This window comes from Nomascus leucogenys, chromosome 1a (assembly GCF_006542625.1).
Source record: "Nomascus leucogenys isolate Asia chromosome 1a, Asia_NLE_v1, whole genome shotgun sequence".
NCBI lineage: Eukaryota > Metazoa > Chordata > Mammalia > Primates > Hylobatidae > Nomascus > Nomascus leucogenys.
Window position 1 is genome coordinate 87,481,899 of NC_044381.1, and position 22,341 is coordinate 87,504,239.

General features: G+C 42.6%; 1 protein-coding gene across 1 annotated transcript; it reads left to right on the forward strand.

Moving 5' to 3' along the window:
* Positions 1-14,131: 14,131 nt before the first annotated feature.
* LOC100593894 (disintegrin and metalloproteinase domain-containing protein 21) lies at positions 14,132-21,917 on the forward strand. The gene is made up of 2 exons (XM_030815406.1): positions 14,132-14,221; positions 19,361-21,917. Exon 2 carries the CDS (start codon positions 19,512-19,514, stop codon positions 21,678-21,680), a length of 2,169 nt encoding a protein of 722 aa, XP_030671266.1. The 5' UTR covers positions 14,132-14,221; positions 19,361-19,511; the 3' UTR covers positions 21,681-21,917.
* Positions 21,918-22,341: the final 424 nt, after the last annotated feature.

Sequence of the window (22,341 nt, forward strand, 5' to 3'; positions counted from 1 at the left end):
TGTCATAGGAACAGGAAGCAAAAATTTTGCTAGTGGATCACTAGGGGTGATGGTGAGTGGTGCCACTTCCACTTCCACCCCTTGATTCCTGGACCAGTGAATCCTGGCTATAGGAGAAACAGTACCATATATTGGATGCTGATTCAGAGCATACACGGCCTTCTGGAGAACTTTGCCCCAACCTTGCAAAGTCCTGTCACCTAGTAGGTGTTGTAATTGTGACTTCAAAAGGCCATTTTACTATCAATCCAGCTGCTTCAGGATGATGGAGAACATGGTAAGACCAGTGAATTCCATGAGCATGAGACTACACCACCACTTCTTTAGCCATAAAGTGAGTGCCTTGGTCAGAGGCAATGCTGTATGGGATACCATGGTGGATAAGGCATTCCATGAATCCACTGATGGTAGTCTTGGCAGAAGCATTGCATGCAGGATAGGCAAACCGATATCTGGAGAAAGTGTCTATTCTAGTGAGGACAAACCTCTGCTCTTTCCATGATGAAAGAGGTCCAATATAATTAACCTGCCACCAGGTAGCTGGCTGATCACCCCGAGGAATGGTGCCATATCGAGGGCTCAGTGTTGGTCTCTGCTGCTGGCAAATTGGGCACTCAGCAGTGGCCATAGCCAGAGCAGCCTTGGGGAGTGGAAGTCCATGTTGCTGAGCCCATGCATAACCTCCTTCCCTGCCACCATGGCCACTTTGTTCATGGGCTTATTGGGCAATGACAAGAGTGGCTGGGGAAAGAGGCCAAGTGGTGTCCACAGAATGGGTCATCCTATCCACTTGATTATTAAAATCCTCCTCTGCTGAGGTCACTCGTTGGTGAGCACTCACATGGGATACAAATGTCTTCACAGTTTTGACCACTCAGAGAGGTCCGTCCACATACCTCTTTCCCAAGTGTCTTTGTCACCAATTTTTCTGCCATGCTTCTTCAAAGTCCCTGACCATCCAGCGAAACCATTGCTACAGCCCATGAATCAGTATATAATTGCACATCTGGCCATTTCTCCTTCCATGTAAAGTGCACAACCAGGTGCACTGCTCAAAGTTTTGCCCACTGGGAAGACTCCTTTTCACTGCTGTCCTCCAGGGATGTGCTAGAAAGGGACTGTAGGGCTACAGCTGTCCACTTTTGGGTGGTACCTGGATATCATGCAGAACCATCTGTGAACAGGCCCTACCTAGTCTTCTCTTCCTCTGTCAACTGGTCATAGGGAATTTCCCATGAGGCCATCAGTGCAGGCTGCAGGAGAGAAGGCAGGGTGGCAGGAGTGGAGACCATGGGCATTTGAGCCACTTCCTCATGTAACTTACTTGTGCCTTCAGGACCTGCTCGAGCCAGTGTCCAGTAGTCCCCGAAATGTCCGATCATTTTCCCTTTCCCCAATGCACAGTTACCCTGGTAAAAGGCTGGATTCGGAGGTCTCCTTGGGGAAAGATGGGAGAAAGATTAACTGCATAAATTGTTGGTAATGTAGTGGGGTCCTTCCTCAAGGGGACTCAGCCTCCTCTTCATTCAAGGGGTTCTGGGTCTGTAAACTGGCTCAAGTCTGGAAATTGATTGAGGGGCTGTGATTCTCTGTTTTTATAATTCAAATTAGTCTTTTGTCCATTTGACCTAGAAGTTTTCTGCTTGTATAAATTAAGTAGAAATGCAGTAGGCTTCCTATCAATTTCACTTCTAGGAACACCATGATTAATTAGCCAATGCCAGAGGTCTACACAAGTCAGACTATTCTGATTGCTGCTTTGCCTCTGCTGTCGATTACGATAGCTATGCCCATCTTGACTTTGATGGTTGAGTGCTGCCACTTGGCCTCTGCCACCTTAGGATCCAATTATTCCCATTGTATATAAATTTTGTAGTTGAGTGACTGCAGTTCCCATGGTTAGATCTGACATATAGAGAAGAGCAATTATAGGGCTCTTCAAAGATGCAGGTGCTGCCCTCACAAATCTATTTCTCAAGACATTGGTCAAGGGTCTATCTTCTGGATCCTCCCAGCTGGGATGAGTAGGTCTAAAGTAACTAATCCGGTCCACCATCCCAATATCCCTAAGCCTTCAGATCCTTTCCTCTACATTAAATCAAGAGAGATCAGGCATTTCCAGTTCACTCATAGTGGGCCATCTTTAAATCCATATTTCAGGTAACCAAAAAAAAAAAAACCGATCAGACCCTTTTTTAACTCAAGCTGCAACATTAAATGCAGAGTCCCTAGTTAGAGGGCCCAGATCAATAAATTCAGCCTGATTCAACACTATATTCCTTCCACCATTATCCCACACCATTAATATCCATTCCCATGCCTGTTATTTAGATTTCTGTTTATGTAAATTAGAAAACTCAAGCAGTTCTTTTCAAGTGTCACACACTTCCTCATGGGTCACACTCTCAATCTCACCTCTAGGTACCTGCCAGTTTAGTCTAGTTATAGGTCTAGAAGCAAACAGGGGCATTGGGGGTGGCTCCTGAGGAGAATAAACATTATCTTGCCTGGTGATTGCCTCAGGAGAGGCTATCACTGTTGCCTCAGGCAGCACAGGGTTTATCTCCTTAGACAAAGGTGTAAATGCTGATTGCAGCATGGGTCAGGGAGGGGATGTTGCTGCTACTGGGGATAGGGTAGCTGTTTCTTCTGGCAAAAAAAAAAAATCTCATCAGAGTTTACAAACTCAGTGTCCCCAGCTTCATCAGGGTCCTCCTTCACATCCCCATTCCAAGATGCAGGGTCCCATTCTTTTTCAATCAATGTCCTCACTTTAACAGTAGACACCTGACGAGGCTGTGTATGCAACTTTTGTTCCAGGTCAGCCACTCACATGATAAGAGCTTGTCTCTGTTTTTCCATAATTTCAGCTCTTTCTCTACAGGAGATAAAACTGTCACTCAGGGCAATCTTAGCAGATTTGAGGCTCAGCATCTGCCTCTGAGGCCAGGAGATAAAATCCCTGAGTTCATCATTTTCTTTCATCACTTTGTCCGCTAGACTTACGAGCAAACAACCAGTTTCATTATGTTCCTTTGTTCTCCACATATGGTCAAAGGTATTATGTATTGAGTCACTAATCTCCTTGCCTCTCACAAGCAATGAATCAGGAGTGTCAAATGCATTTATTTTGCATAACTCTCTAAACAGTTCATGCCAAGTACTATCAGTGTTCTCCATACTATTAGAAGTAGATTCCTTAGCATTTTCGGGTCTAATCATATTAAGCAACCAACTGCAGAAACCCCTAAACCAACAAAAGAACTCCATCCTTAATATTCTGTTCCTTAGAATCACTCCTGGTACCAAAATCTGTATTAGTCAGGGGGACAGAACTAATGGAATACATACATACATACATACATACATACATACATACAGACAGACAGACAGACAGACAGACAGATAGATGATAGATAGATAGATAGATATAGATAGATAGGAGTTTATTAAGTATTAATGTTGTGGGAATCAGGAAACCAGAGAGACAAATGGGTGGAAGAGGAGGATTTTTTTAGGTGGCCACCAATTCAGCAGATTCATATCCAAAGGCTGAGCACCAAACAAAGACAGGGCTTGACTTTTATACATACATCTGAAAAGGGTGCAAAACCTGTAAGGCAGGTAAGCAAGCTTACAGAAGCAGAACAAAGGCAGTTTATCAAACAGTGACAGGTTTTACAACTCAGGCATGTCTTGTGACCATTGCCATACTGCACAGCTGGAAAACAGGAACTTACAAAATCTTTGCAAACTTGCAGAAATAGTTACAAAAGTAGTTGTAAGAGCAGATCAAAGGATAATGGTATAGGGAAAGAATTTCAAAGGGGGAAACTGATAAAAAGAACTTGTTTTTCTTATCCTTGCTCGGAGTTGGGGGTTGTTGGGAGAGTCTCTGGAACATGTTCCTTTGGGCTGTGGCTTTTCAGATAGTTTTATCAAGGCCCTGCTAGGGCTCTGCCTATTGCTAGCCTTGGAGGGAGTCAGCCAAGTACAGGAAAAGTTGTTTTTCCTTTTACTTTTCTTTTTATGTTTTCTGCTTCATTCCCCCCTTTGGTGCTTCCTATAAATGAAGTTTAATAGAAAGCATCATCATCAAATTTTAATTCTTCATGGGGAGTTAGTTCTTTACTTGGCAAGGGCTGCTATTTGGTTAGAGCCATTAGCTGAGTAGTTTGGCTTGTTACAAGAGAATCCATGGCAGATTGGATGTTTTTGACAAGGAGGGGTAAGAGACAAGGGAGTATTAAGCAACCTCCTAATATGGCCAGAACTATTCCTACTAAGGTCCTAAATCCTCCAAGGAATGAAAACCAGCCCCTGAAGAGGGAGTCTGGAAATCATCTCCTCCACATCTGGACTGAAACATGGGCTAATTTTTGGATTTTTGCAGTTATATCTTCAATGACTTTTCCATTGGCATTGATTTCTAGGCAACGATTAGATTGAACTTTCCGCATACCCCTCCCTCCTGGGCTAGGAGGTGGTCTAAGGCCAATCTGTTTTGATAAATAACATATCTCATTTTTGTGGCTTGCTTGGCCAGCAGATTTAAGGCTCTTGCAGTGTCATTAGTAATGATTTTAAGCACTGCCTGCAACCTTATGATGTGGTTGAGCATGTAAAAGGGATGCAGTATCCATACATTCCATCTTCTGCCCAGGTGGCTGGGCCATAATGTTGGATTATTCTCTCAGGGGGCCATTCATTATCCTTCCAATTCCCTGTGGCTATGCCCCTTTTATTTCTCCTTTTAGTTTCATCATAAACAGGGTACCTGAGGCTTCTCCCTGCTTTAGAGGGATTAGGAAGAAGGACGTTCTAATTGTTCCTAGTACACAAGCTCCTGTCCATTTAGCTGGCAGCTGCCGATATGCCTGCAGTCCACAGATCCAATAGAGGCCAGAGGGTGCCTGCCAGATATTTGGGGCGTTAAGTTGGTACCAAAAGTTATTTAAGGAAGGGAAACAGGATGGGCTTGGGTGGGGCAATGCAGAATTATATTTCCCATCCCACCATAAAGTTTTCTCTACTGTTTCATTGTAATATTGTTGTCCCAGGCAAGTTAATTCTCCTACCGGGTCTGTAAAGGCTTTTCCCCAGTGAGCAATGCAGAGTCTCCCAACAATAGAAGTTTTTAAGAGCCAGACGCTTGAGCTTGTGAGCGTTGGTTTGGGGGAGGGGACATTCAGAGTAAAGTTATCTTGGGGCAGGAGCTGTGCAAGCTGCTAGCTATATTTTCAGCTAGTTGGGCAAAGAGGTGTCTAGCCAAGGTAGAAGGTTCAGGCAACTCCTGGTGGATGTGCTCATAGAATGACTCAAAAACTCAGAATTGTTGGGTTGAATGGGTTCAAGTTTTCTTTCTAATATATAAATAGACTCCTGGGTCAGTTCCCTGACCACTGATCCATAATGTCGTGGGGTAACCTGTAGTCCATATGGGCAGATTTGGCTCCAGGATGGTAAAATTTAAAGGATTGCAGGTTCTCGTCTTACAATATGGTTTTGCTGGCATTTTGATAAGCCTGACTGTCTCCCGTGGTTGTCCTTGACTTTCTACAGGGTCAGTGGACCACATCGTGCTGGCCTGACAGTCTGCTTCCAGAGACCTCGGGAGCAAAGAGGGGTCTTCTCTTGAAAGCTTCCTCTCCTTGGTGCGCATATATACTTGTGACAGTTACTATAGTATCTTTCCCATGATAGGCCGTCACAAGAAACTACAGGATAAGAGTAGCTGATGTATGCAGCTTGGCAGGCATCAAAATACAAGGAAATAGGCCCCCTGTAGGAGGGAGGGACCTTTTTGGTTAGGGTTAGAAGGTTCCCTTCTTTTAGCCCGACATAGACCTCAAACCAGATGGACTCATAAGGTGAGGACTTAGCATAGTAACATACATAAGGCTGGTCATTTCCCGGATCACAGACTAAGTAGGTCATCTGATTGTGAATACAAGTTCCTTGGTGAGTCCCTGTACATTCACAGTAAGTGTGATATAACAGGGTTCTAGTTACTGTGCTCCCCAATCATGTGGTGTGAGTACAGTGGGGGCACCCTTCTATGGGCCCATCCCCTGGCACAGGTAAATGGAGTGCCCTGATGGGGAGGAGTAGGAACAAAATAAAGAGCAGCATCTTTATACCCAGCAAGGACAAAAGAGGTTTTTACCCAGTGGAGGAGGTTGAGCAAAGCGACAGAACAACAGTAAAATAATTAATATTATAAGGAAAATTACTAGGCTTAAGATCTCTAGCCACATTTACTTCCCTGATGACAACTTAAGCTTCAGCCGTGCATGGACTAGTCAGCTTCCAGGGTAACTACAGCATGGCTGTTGTCTCCTCAAGCTTCAGCCATGCATAGACTGGTCAGCTTCTGGAGTGACCAGAGCAAGGCTGTCACCATCCTTAATGGCAATGCGGTCCCATCATAGGATTAGCCGGGTGGGATGGTCTGGGTACTGTTGGCTGGTCCACTTGTCTTGGACTGCTGGTTTCTGCCAACTGGGGTGGATCCAAGGCACAATTCCTGCAACTCTAACAGCAGTGGGAGTGGATAAGATTACAGTATGGGGCCCATCCCATAGGGCTCCCAAAGTGGTTGGATTCAATTTCTTGACCCAAACAGAGTCCCTGGGTTTAAAGGGGTGTGCTGGGTCTGCCAGGCTTATGGGCATTCTTTCCCATACCCAGCCATGGACATCTTGCATGGCTATCCCTAAGCCCTGCATTTGCTTTCTTAAGGTTAATTCCCCTAGCTCCTGGAGATCACCCTTAATTTGACCTATGATTGGGGGTGGCCGGCCGAACAAGATTTCATAGGGTGAATACCCAGTTTGTTTGGTGAGGGTGCACCTGACTCGGAGGAGGACCATGGGTAGTACCTGATCCCACCTTAGATGGGTCTCTTGGCAATATTTCTTCAGTGGCTGTTTGAGTGTCTGGTTCATATGCTGCACTTTACCTGAGCTCTGTGGCCAGTAGGCTGTGTGTAATTTCCATCTTATTTTTAACAGCTGTGTTAGTTTTTGAACTATTGCGGCTACAAATGCCAGTCCATTGTTTGACCCTAGAGTTAGGGGCAGTCCAAACCTGGGGATAATGTCTCTTAACAGTACTTTAGTCACTTCTCATGTTTTCTCTATTCTGGTGGGGAAAGCCTCAATCCATCCTGAAAAGGTGCAGATGAGTACTAATATGTACCGATAGTCCCCTGCTCGGGGCAGCTCAGTGAAGTCCATAAGCAGGTTTTCAGCATGTGGCTCCCATTTCCTGAATCCCTGGGGGCCGAGTGGGCCCCTGTCATGGGTTGTTCTGGGCACAAGTTAGACATTATTCACAAACAGCTTGGGTGATGGCAGTGAGCCACAGCACATAGAAATGGCGTCCCAGTAACATTTCTAGTGCTGTTTTCCCCATGTGAGTTCCTTGATGGAATTGTCTTACAAATTTGGGAGCCACCATTTCAGGAATGGCTAGTCTCCCATCAGAGAATTTCCACCATCCTCCCTCAATATATTTTCCGGATTCTTGGGCAAACCAGGCCTTCTCATTTGGAGAGTAACTTGAGACCTCCAGGAGGGGAGGTTCTGGGAGGACAGGCATAGCCAGGGCTTCCTCTCTAGGATGCGAAGTAGTCATTGCAGCCTGTTTTGCTTCCCTGTCTGCCTTTCTGTTTCCTTTGGCCTCTAGTGTCCTGGACCTCTGGTGCCCCCATACAGTGCATAACAGCTACTTCTTTGGGGCCCATACAGCATCTAAGAGCTGTAAAACTTCCTCTTTGTACTGTATTTATTTTTCCCCAGCAGTTATTAGTCCTCTCTCCTTATATATAGCTCCACGAACACCCAATGTGGCAAAGGCATACTTGGAATCTGTATAAACATTGACTTTTTCGTCTTTTGCCAGCAAAAGAGCTCTTGTCAGGGCTATTAGCTCTGCCTTCTGAGTGGAAGTTTCTGTAGGCAGAGGTTGAGCCTCTATCACTGAGTCCAGTGTTATTACTGCATACTCAGCTTGGCAGACCCCCTCCAGCATACAAGTTGCTTCTATCTGTAAAGTATTCAACATCTGGGTCCCTGAGGGGTTAGTCTGTAAGGTCTCCCTGGCTTGAGAACATCTCGTCTACTGTTTCCACACAGTCATGGAGGGGGATTCCCCATTTGATTGGGAGCAGGGTAGCCAGGTTAAGGGTGTTTACTATTTCCAAAATTATGTGGGGATTTCACATAGAAGCCCCTGGTACTGGGTCATCCTCGGATTCGATAACCAATGGTGCCGTCTCTGATCCATTAATGTTATAACCAAGTGTGATACCTGGATGGTTAGTTGCTGCCCTAGAGTAATTTTGTCAGCTTCTTGTGCCAATAGGGCAGTGGCATCTAGTGCCCTGAGGCAAGGAGGCCATCCTAGCACTATAGAGTCCAATTGTTTGGATAAGTGTGCCACCAGGCAATGCCGTGATCCCATGACTTGAGTCAGGACCCCTATAGCTATTCTCTTTTATTCATGGACATATAGAAAGAAAGGCTTAGTTATATCTGGCAGTCCTAAGGCTGTGACCTGGGTTAAGACTTCTTTAATTTGTTTAAACGCCTTCTCCTGGTCAGCCTCCCAGAGGAGGGCTTCCTTTCCCCCCAACTTTGTGGCTTCATACAAGGGCTTGGCCATTAGTGAGAAATTTGGGATCCAGATATGGCAGAACCCTGCTGCCCCCAAGAATTCCCTTATTTGGTGCCAAGTTGTTGGAGTTGGGAGTGCACAAACAGCCTGCTTTGTTCATTGCTGAGCTGGTATTCCCCTTGACTCACTATGAAGCCTAAATATTTAACCCCTTCCTGGCAAATTTAGGCTTTCTTTCTGGATACTTTATAACCAGCTTTCCATAGGTGGTGCAGGAGGTCTTGGGTTCCTTGGTAACAGTCCTCATGGGTTGGGGCTGCTAAAAGGAGATCGTCTACATATTGGAGCAAGGCACAGTTATTATTTGGCAGGGTGTAGGCCTTGAGGTCTGAGGCCAGTCCTTCCTCAAAAATTGTGGGAGAGTTTTTGAATCCTTGTGGGAGCCTAGTCCAAGTGAGTTGCTCCCCTGTGCCTGTGACTGAATCATCCCATTGAAATGCAAAGAGGGGCTGACTACTTGGTGCTAGGCAAAGGCAGAAAAAGGCATCTTTTAAGTCTAGGCAAGTAAACCAAGTAGCACTTGCTGGAATTAGTCCCATTAAAGTATGCGGGTTTGGTACCACTGGAGGGATGGTCACTGTAGCCTGGTTTACAGCACGTAAATCTTGCACCAGCCTATATTCACCAGACACTGGTTTTTGTACTGGTAAGTGGAGTGTTCCAGGGTGACTGGTATTGGACTAAGATTCCAGGATCATAGAGCCACTTAAGTGGTTGTAAATGCCCCAAATGGCTTCTCAGGGGAGTGGGTACTGGTGAACCCGAACCAGAGTTGCTCCTGGTTTTAATTCTGCTACTACCAGTGCCTAATTTACAGCCATCCCAGAGGGTTATCTTCAGCCCATACTCCAGGAATTTTAGTAAGTAACCCAAACAATTCCTCGATCCCCAGCATATGAGGCAGGTCTGGTGCCTGTGTCTTTTTTGTGTATAGTCTCCATTCCTCAGCCTGCGGGATGGTAAGGATTAACACCATGTCAGGGAGGGGCACTAAGTCATGGGAGAGCTGCTTCCTTCTCTGGGTTTGAGTTCCTCCAGTGGCACGTGAGGTCACAGGTCTCCCCCAGCCCAGGGGCCCAGACCCACAGGCAAAGGAGAGAGCAAACCTGTCGTCTCCGCCCCTGGCTGGCTCACCAAAATGTTGCAGGAATCGGGAGACCAGAGAGACCAATGGGTGGAAGAGGAGGATTTTATTAGGTGGCCACCGACTCAGCGGATTCATATCCAAAGGCTGAGCACCAAACAAAGACAGGGCTTGACTTTTATACATACATCTGGAAAGGGTGCGAAACCCGTAAGGTGGGTAAGCAAGCTTACAGAAGCAGAACAAAGGCAGTTTATCAAACAGTGACAGGTTTTACAACTCAGGCATGTCTTGTGACCTGCCATACTGCACAGCTGGAAAACAGGAACTTACAAATCCTTGCAAACTTGTAGAAATAGTTACAAAAGTAGTTGTGGGAAGACATCAAAGGATAATGGTATAGGGAAAGAATTTCAAAGGGGGAAACTGATAAGAAGAACTCGTTTTTCTTATCCTTGCTCTGGGTCGGGGAGGTGGTGGGAGAGTCTCTGGAGCTCATTCCTTTGGGCTCTGGCTTTTCAGATAGTATTATCAAGGCCTCACTAGGGCTCTGCCTATTGCTGGCCTTGCAATGAGTCAGCCAAGTACAGGAAAACTTGTTTTTCCCTTATTTTTCTTTTTACATTTTCTGCTTCATTAACTCACATGATCACAAAAGGTCATCAGCAGGCTGAGGGGCAAAGAGAGCCAGTCCAAGTTGTAGAACTAAAGAACCTGGAGTCTGATATTCAAGGGCAGGAAGCATCCAGCACGGGAGGATGGAGGCTAGGCCAGTCTCTCTTTTCACATTTTTCTGCCTGCTTATATTCTAGCTGTGCTGGCAGCTAATTAGATTGTGCCCACCAAGTCTGCCTTTCCCAGCCCACTGAGTCAAATATCAATCTCCTTTGGCAAAACCCTCACAAACACACCCAGGATCAATTCTTTGTATCCTTCAATCCAATCAAGTTCGCACTCAGTATTAACCATCACACCGCTATTTTCTCTTCACAGGACATGAGCCTTTACAACCTGCTAAAAATGAGCTATTGCAACCTACACATCCAGAAATAAACCATCCTAGCCATGAGAGATCAGATGAAACAAGACCAGATACTCATTTCCTTGTAATTTATAAAGAAAAGTGGCTTATTTGGCTCATGGTTCTGCAGGCTGTACAAGAAGCCTAGTGCTTGTATCTGCTCCTGGAGAGGTCCTCAGGAGGCTTACAATCATGACTGAAAGCAAAGGGCAAAGGGGAGCCAGTGTGTCACATGGTGAGAGAGGAAACAAGTGAGAGTGGGAGGAGGTGCCAGGCTCTTTTAAACAACCAGATCTCACATGAACTCACAGAGGAATAACTCACTCATTACCATGAGGACAACACCAATCTATTCATGAAGGACTCACCCCCATGCCCCAAACATGTCCCACTAGGCGCCACCTCTAACATTGGGGATTATATTTTAACATGAGACTTGGAGGGTAAAAACATCCAAACTATATCATTTTTTCCCAGGCCCCCAAATTTCATGTTTTTTTTTTTCACATTGCAAAACACAATTATCCCTTTTCAGTAGTCCCCTAAAGTCTGAATTATTTTAGCATCAATTCAAAGTCCAAAGTCCAAAGTCTCATCTGATACTCAAGGCAAGTTTCTTCCACCTATGTGCCTGTAGGATTAAATGGTGGCACAGGCATTTGTCAAACATTTTCATTCCAAAAGGGATAAATTGGCCAAAAGAAAATGGGGCAACAGGCCCCATGCAAGTCTGAAGCCCAGCAGGGCAGACATTAAACCTTAAAGCTTTAAAATAATCCTTGACTCCATGTCCTGTATTCAGCCCACACTAGTGCAAGGGGTGGGCTCCCCAAGGCCTTGGGCAGCTCTGTCCCTGCGGCTTTGCAGGGTGCAGCGCCTGTGGCTGCCCTCACAGATTGGTATTGAGTGCCTGCAGTGTTTTTAGGCTAAGGGTACAAGCTGCTGGTGGCTCTATCATTCAGGGGTCTGAAGGGTGGTGGCCCTGTTCCTAGAGCTTGGCTAGGCAACCAGCTCCCATATGAACTCATAGAGTAAGAACTCACTCATTCCTGCAAGGACAGCACCAAGCCATATATGAGGGATCCAGCCAATCACCTTCTATCACACCTCACTTGTAACATTGGGGATCATATTTTAACATTAGATTTTGAGGGAACAAACATTCAAACTATATCAGGGCCTCATTTACTGCATGACAAGGAGGAAAGTCTCAGAACTGAACTTGACCTTTTCTGACACCCCCCCAATGAGTGGGGTGGGGAAGGGGATGCCACGTTACAGCTGGGAAGATTTGAAAGTTTAAGCTCCCCATGTGGCTTTTGCTGATGAAGTGCATGTGGGGATACAAGTTTTCCCATGACATTTGGGTAGAGAAGGATGGTTATTTTCTAAAAGTTTTCTGTCTTGCCAGACTGCTCATTTCTGAGTCCTTTGGCTAGAGACAGCAAACTTCTTGAGTTTTTTTGTTCTATGTCTGTTGGCATTAAAATGTTATAGGCTTCTCCATATTGCTTGAGGTTAAAAGAAAACTCAGGGATTCACCACCATGTTATTCCTTAGATCCCAGGGTAGGTAGCTTCTCTGCATGATTTCCTCTACCTTTCCTAACCTTGTTATGTTTGTTTTCTATTTAAAATACAGTGTTTTTATTTGCACAGTAAGTCCTCGCATCAGCAATAGGTTCTCAGAAACTGTGACTTTAACAGTGCAAAGTAACATACAACAAAACAAATTTTTATTTGTCTCATCAGTGTTACAATGAAACACATTGGACAAAACAATGTTATTTCAGGACCTACTGTACATTGTTTCACCTAAAGTTGCAGTTTCCAAGAACCTATTCGTGACATTGAGGACTTACTGTACTTACTAGGAATAATAGGAAGAAATGTGTCTACTCTGTCTTTTCTGGAACCAGAAGTTCTTAGTGCTGATTCTACAAAGAAATAAATGTTGTCTGGGTGCCTGTAATCCTAGCAATTTGGGAGGCCAGATCACTTGAGCCCAGGAGTTTGAGACCAACCTGACCAACATGGAGAAACCCTATCTCTATAAAAGATACAAACAAACAAAAAACAGCTGCACTCCAGCCTGGGTGACAGAGTGAGACCCTGTCAAAAAAAAAAAAAAAAAAAAAAGAAAGAAAAAGAAGAAGAAATAAATGTTACTCCTTCTTACAGCTAGAGAGATCAAGCTAAGCTGCTTTTGGAAGCTTTCATTCTTTTCCCACCTATGGATGTTGCAGGTTACTATTTGTTCTGCCTGAAGCAGGCATTCTATTCTTCCTCAATTATCTTTCTCCCTGCATAGAGTTTCTTCGCTCTGCTTACTAGTGCTACTGGCTTGCTACTAAGCTTTTTCCATGATTGAATGTATGTGGTTTCCTCTACTCTAATTTTTTTGGGCTATGTGTACTTCATTGTAGATGATGTCTGGTATAGAAGTAGTTGTTATCCACTGGGTCCAGCGGAAGACAAACCTCTTTGTATCTACCCCTCCTAAGGCAGAGGTGTCTCCAGTTTTGCATGTATAAAAAAACAGTTTATAAAAAGGAACCTTGTCAGATTTCTAAAGAAACCAGCATAAATAGTAGAATCTTTTCCTGGCAGGAAATGGAAGGGGACTGTAATTAAAACTGCTTCTAATTGATGGTTATCTCATGAGGCTCTGATTCTACCAGGTAAATTGGGAGCTGACAAAAATCTAAAACAGAAACTCCCAAAGTTAGGGTTAATATTTTATTAAATTAGTCTTTGTCCTATGTAGTTTTTATAAATTGAACTCACCTTATTGATTATGTATTTTACCAAACACGATACCATAAATTCTCCACCAACCATTTTGAGCATATTTTTCTCCAAAACATTATAGTCTAATAGGAGATGCAATTTTTAAAACTCACGTATGAAACAGAAAATAGCAAGGATATAAATTTTGTCACACAAAAATGTATTGCATGTTAAAGTTATAAAGAGAGTTACAGGATGTTAATGTTTTCTGGATTATTTAGGAAAGATTTGATAATGGAAGTGGAATTTGATCTTGCCCTAGAAAGTTACTATAATTCAATTCAATGGGAAAAGTGATTAGACAGTCTAGACCAATGCAATGGCACCAGCAAAATTACGAATCTGTGCTGTCAGGGGACATAGACTGGAGGTGAGTAGACAACCCAATTCCAATTGTATTAAATTTAGAAATGAGTATAGAAATAGCAGGATGAGAGCAAGATATTCTTCAGAGCCTATTATTATTTCTGTAGAATTGAAAGTTCCTTGTTGCTAAGTAGCTAAATCTAGAATTTAGTCACCTGAGAGACAAAAGGGAGAGGGCTTATGTTTCCCTTTGTTCTGTGGCCTCAGCTACAAACCATTGGCAAAGCATGGTATAAACCATCTAAACAGAAATGGCCATGGAAACTACTGTTTCTTCTGATGGTAAGTCATTCATAAAGTTTGATTCTATGCATAATTTGGTATCCAGAGTAGTCCACTGGATAATGTGAAGTCTCTTAATTTTTGTTTTTTCATTTTGTTTGTTTGTTTGTTTGTTTTGAGATGGAGTCTCGCTCTGTCTCCCAGGCTGGAGTGCAGTGGCGCGATCTCGGCTCACTGCAAGCTCTGCCTCCTCGGTTCACACCATGCTCCTGCCTCAGCCTCCTGAGTAGGTGGGACTGCAGGTGCCCACCACCACACCCGGTTGATTTTTTTGTATTTTTAGTAGAAATGGGGTTTCACCATGTTGGCCAGGATGGTCTCAATCTCCTGACCTCGTGATCCACCTGCCTCGGCCTCCTAAAGTGCTGGGATTACAGGCGTGAGCCACCGCGCCCGGTGTGTTTTCATTTTTAAAGATATGAGTGACTTGAGCATGGGTGTAGGTAGGGTGACCAACCATTCCAGTTTGGTTGAGACTGAGGGGACTGCTGGGTACAGGACTTTTAGTTTTAAAACCAGGACAGTCCTGGGAAAATCAGGATGAGGTAGTCACCCCAATTGCCAGTAAGGAATAGATAAAGTAGTAGAAGATGAAGATGCAGTTGAGAGTAGGGAAAATCGATAGAAACAGTCCTCAAGTAGGTGGGAGAGATGATCTGGAACCATGAGGGGCTAATGAGACTAGAGAGGTAGTAAGGTAGAGAAGAGGTAGATATAGGCGGATTTGGATGGTGAAAGGCCCAGAAGCCATTTTGTCTTTGAATTTGGCATATGTGTGTGTGTGTGTGTGTGTGTGTGTGTGTGTACATATATCATATTCCAGAGGAAGAAATCCATTTTATATTGTGACATTGTGGCCTTACACGCACTTACACCCCAAATATTTGGCACTGTGTGTGCAAGAGTTGCTAAGGATCTTCCAGGGATGCCTTCTGATATTTCTGTTCTATTTCCATAAGGAATAAAACTGCAGGCTATAGCCAGCTGAATTACTTCCATGACTCTAATGGGACAGATATTAGTGACAGACAGATAGGAAAACAGTGCATCAGAGCATTGGAATAAGAGGGAAGATGGGTAGAGAGGGGTCTTGATGAATTTGAAATAGCTGTGGGGAAAGGAAGAGTTTATCAAACATGCAGAAGAGGGCTGTTGGCTCACTTGACAGTCCACTGACGTTAGAGGACGTGGATTTATGGTGGTACCACTTCACAGTATCCATGGCAGAATGATGGTACTTCAGGAGCTTTGGTCTCTGTAAGTCCTAGGAATGAAGACAATGAGTCTGGGTTAAAGATTTTTTTGAAGTTATTCTCCTGTTATTGCCTGCTCTCATGCTGAGCTCCAAGAAAAAGAATAATATGACACAGATTTGTGTAGCTTCTCAGTCCTTTCCACGACATTATATCTTTGATTAGTTCTTCCCATTTTCAATCCTCCCATCCACAACAACTGTCACTCCATAGTAAGTAGAAAACATATCAAGAGAGGTACAGAGAGCAAATCTGGCAGTTAGAATTTCATCCTAATTCAGAGATCTTTGCTCTTGGAAGTTGTGTCTATGAACTTTGCTTTTCTCTTCCATGCTACTTGCACCTTGTGGAATAAGGTGCCTAACTTGGAGCAGTGAAAACTGCCCAGATGAATCCAGCCTCTTTAGGCAAGTTAATGGCAAGGATAATGTTCAGCTTGAAACAAGTTTTCCCCATCTTCCAGCATCCACATAGCCAATCTAGGACAAGAAAAGAAAAAAAACTTAAATACTTTACATTAGAAAGGAAAGGTACTTGGTTAACTAACTCTACTGTGATTGAGAGACAATGAGAATGGATTTTCAGCTGCTGGCACTATACATAAATGAGGAAAACTCAGAAGATTAAGGAGGTGCGAATGCAATATCCAGGAGAATAAAGAAAAGAGCAATATGGCATAGGAAGTTTTGAAATATCTACTGGATTTTATATCTCTATTCCTGAGGCTGGGGATCCAGGACAAGCCATTTCAGTTTTGATTTCTATATTCTCTTTTTAAGCCTTTCACAAACACATTGGTTTTGGGATTTTTTTTTTTTTTTTTTTTTCAGAGCAGCATTAGTAGCTTTGATGTAGGAGTCGAGAAAGTATGTGAAAGATTAATGCAGTTCCTGCCCACCCCCCATTCCCTGACAATCTCTGTCACATTTAGGACTTTAGAGGGTTAAAGATTTTGGCATACAGTGCTTGAAGGGATGAAACTAGTAGCAGAGCTCGAATGGATTGGAAGACAAGAACATTAAGAGAAATGGAAGATGATGAAAGAAAAATGTTTGGGTTTTCTTTGGGTTTGAGAAACAGCTATAGCAGAAGTAAGGGGGAGAGCTGGGAGAACTAAAATTGCTGGTAAATTGCTTAGGATATATGAAATTTTTTGTGTGTTGACAAGGTATACATTATGACTATGAGTGGGTGGGCTGAATTACACTGAAGATGAATTGAAGAGGTTAAAAAATACTTTAAAAAACCCTGTCTTGTTTTCAGATGGGTCGTCTATATACTTGCTAATATTACTTTAAGCTGAGGGTAGGATTTTTGGTGGAGAGTAATTTTATCAGTCAGGGGCCAGAGCCTTTGAATTTTGTCCAAGTGTGATAAGGGTGGTTGAAGAGACATCTAAAAAATAGTGTAGTCAGATATTGAGGATACATGATTTGGTGTTGATGTTGTGGGCTGTGGAGAACAGGAACTCTGGACCTTGTGGTGCATGTGACTTCTGAGGATGGGGTTTCTCAAGAGGAAGGCTTTAGGCAAGCAGTAAATTCTATTAAAGCTCAGGTTTAATACGGTAAGTAGATGTAGGGAGCTTTCTGGGAAGAGGTTCAGGATGGAGTTGGTTCTCTCTCTCTCTCTCTTTCTCTCTCTCTCTCTCTCTCTCTCTCCCCTTTTGTGTTTAAAGGAAGACTCCAGAAAGCACAAGGGAAGGTATAAGAAGAGAATATAAGGAAACTTGACTCAGGACAAAGAAAGCATTGATTAGAAATGGATTCAAAATCCAGGAGATGATTGGTGTTGGGTCAGGCATGTTCATTTTTATATCTTCTGTGTAAGTCTTAGATTAGCTTGATTTAAATGCTTTTCCTTTTTGTTCTTATAAGAAACAGCACCTACCTTCATCCATATGTTGATCACAGTCAGAGGTGAAATTAAGTTTTTGGGCCTGATGCAAGATGAGGGGCCCACTTTAAGAAAAATAATACCAAGTTACAATTGCAGAAAATAAGTATGAAAATGAGGATTTATTTAGCATAAGAAAGAAGCTGCAACAAATTATAAATATTAAAAGGTTGAAAACACCACAAACATCACAAAATTTAATCCCCTCGTTATTATATTAATCAACTTCCTGACTCACTTTTATGATACCTTTTCCCTACAGTTTTTAAATTGCTTCTTATTTAATTACCTCCCTTAAGAGAATTATTTTGTTATAATTTCTATGGCAAGAACTGAAAGGCATTTGCCTTTCCCTAGTATGTTTAATAAAAATTCATTTTGTATTATTAATAGTTTAGAAAAGAAAATTCAGCTTCACAGCTTGTTATTGGTAATGAGATAAGTAATTAAATTTACTATTGTCAAATTTTAGAAAACCTCTGTTAAGTCTTTTATGTATGCGATGTAATATTTCAGGGTGTTTGAGATTTTTCTTGTATAGTGACTAATTTTGATTACTCATAATTATATGACTTTCATAAAGTCCGTTGCTGAGCCCCTTACAGGGTCTTTATAGAGGTCTGTACAATGAAGATCCCTGAAGCATAAACTTTGTTATCTGGTTTTGATCATATTATAATTATCTGTTTTTTGTTTGTTTCTACACATGCTCAGTGCTTATTAGCCTCACTTTTGACAGTCATTTGAGACTATGATGAAATACATGGACACTCTCCTCAGCAAAAAAAGTCATGAAATACATAAAATATTGAATACAATATTATAGGCCTCCTAAAGCTTATTCTTGCTCCTGCCACAAGTTTCTGCACTAAATTGATAATTTCTTTAATGCTCTGTATTTTGATTTTCTTTCTCTAATATCTAGCACAATGTCCTGCACTTTGTATGCTCCAAACACATAAAGCCTTGTTTAATAAATAGAAAAAGAAATGGATGAGTGTTGCCAGCCAGACTGTATGACAGGTGCAGAAATTCCCCACTTTCAAACACTGTTGGTAAATATATTTGAGCAAACATTGGGACTCTTCCCTGGCAATCCTAAAATACCAGACTCTCCAATGATTTTGCCCTAATAAGACTAGAGTTCCTTTTCTGAAGACCTTTAAACTGCACAGATTCTCATTTTCTCTTCTGAAAGCTTTTCCTTTTGTCTTTGGGTTTCTCCTGTAGCTAACTGGTGAGAACAACATTATTCTTTCCATACCCTTAAATGATGTCAGTGTTTTATGAATTTTTTTCTTTTCTAAAAATTATACTACAATATGAATACATTTTAGTAGCATTCACTTATAATCCAAGACATTTTTCAATCCTTCCTCCATTTTTCCATTTTTCATTGTACATAGAGCTATATGAGGCATTGCAGAGGATACTAAAATGAATGAAAATCATAAACCCTGCAGTCAAGAATCTTTCAGTCTAATGAACTTATGAATAAAAATGAATACAATGAGGAATAGTAAATAACTTTGAGATAAAGAAACTAAAGTAAATCATAAGACTGATGCAACTTGACACAGAATTGTGATTATTTTTGATGTCTCCAGTTTTGAGAGTCAAAGAAGACACTATCAATAGTTATTGCAAGGGCAACAGGCATAAACTAATACTATCTTGGACAAATTGAGATATAGAGCCACCCTACTCTTAAGTTTCTTTACTTTTGCTTTTACTTTTTATTATGGACATTTTCATACTGCCTGTAAAGACTGAGATAACTATTTAAGTACCCATCTTCCAACTTCAACTATTATCACCACATGGCCAATGTTGTCTCCTCTATACCCCCTAACTCCCCACCCTCATTTACTAAAAGCAAATCCAAAGCATTTTCTTGATTCATCAACCAGTATTTCACTACTCCATTCTTTTTCTCTCCTGATTCCTTACTTATCACCTTTCCAACCCATCTTTTTATTTTTACTTCCAGCACTGCAGTTCTGATCTAACTCTGCCAGGACACAGATCCATAGGGTCAGCCCTGCATCCTGAGCAGCTTAGAGGGAGGAACCAGACCAGCAGTGCCTCACACCTTGTCCTCTTCTGCTCTGGACAGATGGCTCCATAACGACAGCTTCATAATGGCAGTGGATGGGACCCTAGTGTACATCAGGGTCACTCTTCTGCTGCTCTGGCTTGGGGTATTTTTGTCTATTTCTGGCTACTGTCAGGCTGGACCCTCGCAGCATTTCACTTCTTCAGAAGTGGTGATCCCCTTGAAGGTGATCAGCAGGGGCAGAAGTGCAAAGGCTCCCGGATGGCTCTCCTATAGTCTGCGGTTTGGGGGCCAGAAACACGTTGTTCATATGAGGGTCAAGAAGCTCTTGGTTTCTAGACACCTCCCAGTGTTCACCTACACAGATGAGCGTGCCCTCCTGGAGGATCAGCTCTTCATCCCAGATGACTGTTACTATCATGGTTACGTGGAGGGGGCCCCTGAGTCTCTGGTTGTGTTCAGTGCTTGTTTTGGGGGCTTTCGAGGAGTATTAAAAATAAATGGCCTCACTTATGAAATTGAACCCATCAGGCACTCTGCCACATTTGAACACCTGGTTTATAAGATAAACAATAATGAGACACAATTCCCAGCTATGAGATGTGGCTTAACAGAGAAGGAAGTAGCACACCAACAGTTGGAATTTGAAGAGGCTGAGAACTCAGCTCTGGAACCAAAATCTGCTGGTGACTGGTGGACCCATACATGGTTTCTGGAGCTAGTTGTTGTGGTGAACCATGATTTCTTCATTTACTCTCAAAGCAACATCTCAAAGGTGCAAGAGGATGTATTTCTTGTTGTCAACATAGTGGATTCCATGTATCAGCAGTTAGGTACTTACATAATTTTGATTGGAATTGAAATTTGGAATCAAGGAAATGTTTTCCCAATGACAAGCATAGAACAGGTCCTGAACGATTTCTCTCAATGGAAACAAATCAGTCTTTCCCAGCTACAGCATGATGCTGCACATATGTTCATAAAAAATTCACTTATAAGTATACTTGGTCTAGCCTACGTTGCAGGAATATGTCGTCCACCTATTGATTGTGGAGTTGATAATTTTCAAGGAGATCCCTGGTCTCTTTTTGCCAACACTGTGGCCCATGAGTTAGGTCATACGTTGGGTATGCAGCATGATGAAGAATTCTGTTTTTGTGGGGAAAGAGGTTGCATCATGAATACTTTTAGAGTGCCAGCAGAGAAATTCACCAATTGCAGTTATGCTGATTTTATGAAGACCACCTTAAACCAGGGATCATGTCTGCATAATCCTCCAAGATTGGGGGAAATCTTTATGCTAAAGCGCTGTGGGAATGGTGTGGTTGAAAGAGAAGAGCAGTGTGACTGTGGATCCATACAGCAGTGTGAACAAGACGCCTGTTGTCTGTTGAACTGCACTCTAAGGCCTGGGGCTGCCTGTGCTTTTGGGCTTTGTTGCAAAGACTGCAAGTTCATGCCATCAGGGGAACTCTGTAGACAAGAGGTCAATGAATGTGACCTTCCAGAATGGTGCAATGGAACATCTCATCAGTGTCCAGAAGACAGATATGTGCAGGACGGGATCCCCTGTAGTGACAGTGCCTACTGCTATCAAAAGAGGTGTAATAACCATGACCAGCACTGCAGGGAGATTTTTGGTAAAGATGCAAAAAGTGCATCTCAGAATTGCTATAAAGAAATCAACTCTCAGGGAAACCGTTTTGGTCACTGTGGTATAAATGGCACAACATATCTAAAATGTCATATCTCTGATGTCTTTTGTGGGAGAGTTCAATGTGAGAATGTGAGAGACATTCCTCTTCTCCAAGATCATTTTACTTTGCAGCACACTCATGTCAATGGTGTCACCTGCTGGGGTATTGACTATCATTTAAGGATGAACATATCTGACATTGGTGAAGTGAAAGACGGTACTGTGTGTGGCCCAGGAAAGATCTGCATCCACAAGAAGTGTGTCAGTCTGTCTGTCTTGTCACATGTCTGCCTTCCTGAGACCTGCAATATGAAGGGTATCTGCAATAACAAACATCACTGCCACTGTGGCTATGGGTGGTCCCCGCCCTACTGCCTGCACAGAGGCTATGGGGGCAGTGTTGACAGTGGCCCAGCATCTGCAAAGAGAAGAGTTTTTTTGCCACTGATTGTGATTCCTTCTTTGTCTGTTTTGATTTTCCTGTTTACTGTTGGGCTTCTTATGTATCTACGACAATGTTCTGGTCCCAAAGAAACTAAGGCTCATTCATCAGGTTAAGAAAATGTCTCTAACTTAATATTCCATGCATTAGTACACTTTAGTCTCTTGGCAGTAGAAACGTTAGTACATCCCTGAAACTGAGCACATTTCTGACCATTTCCAGAAAGCTGCAAAGATCTTCCCTTACATTAGTACCACAAACATTGTCATTAAGTGCAGGTTATTCTTAACGTGTTTCTATCTATTGTTCATTGTTTTAAGCAGCAAATAAAGCTACATCCTTCCCTCCCTTTAGTCCTTGTTGTGTTCCTTGTGCACAGAGATGACTTATGGGAAATGTATGTGATGTGCCTGCCTCAGAGTGTCCAGGGGTGATGCTTACCTTTCTACTGACATTTATCAATGTGGGAAAATTACTTAAATTTTCTGATGTTCTGCTTCAAAATCTGAAAAGGGGTAGGGGTGATAATAATATTTGTCCCACCCAACTTCTTGGTTTTATTTGGTAACCAAAAGAGAGAAATAAGTGAATTTTTGTTAAGTATAAACAAATTGTTATCTGATGAAATCTCCTGATCTTCCTCCCTGTGTGCTTCCTAGCTCTTTGTCTTAATTTGGCAGTTTGGATATCCTTTTGGAGCATTTGCTTGCTTCACATACCAAAATATAATCTCCAGGAGGGCGGGGTTGTTTTCATCTGTTTTGCTCATCATTGTAT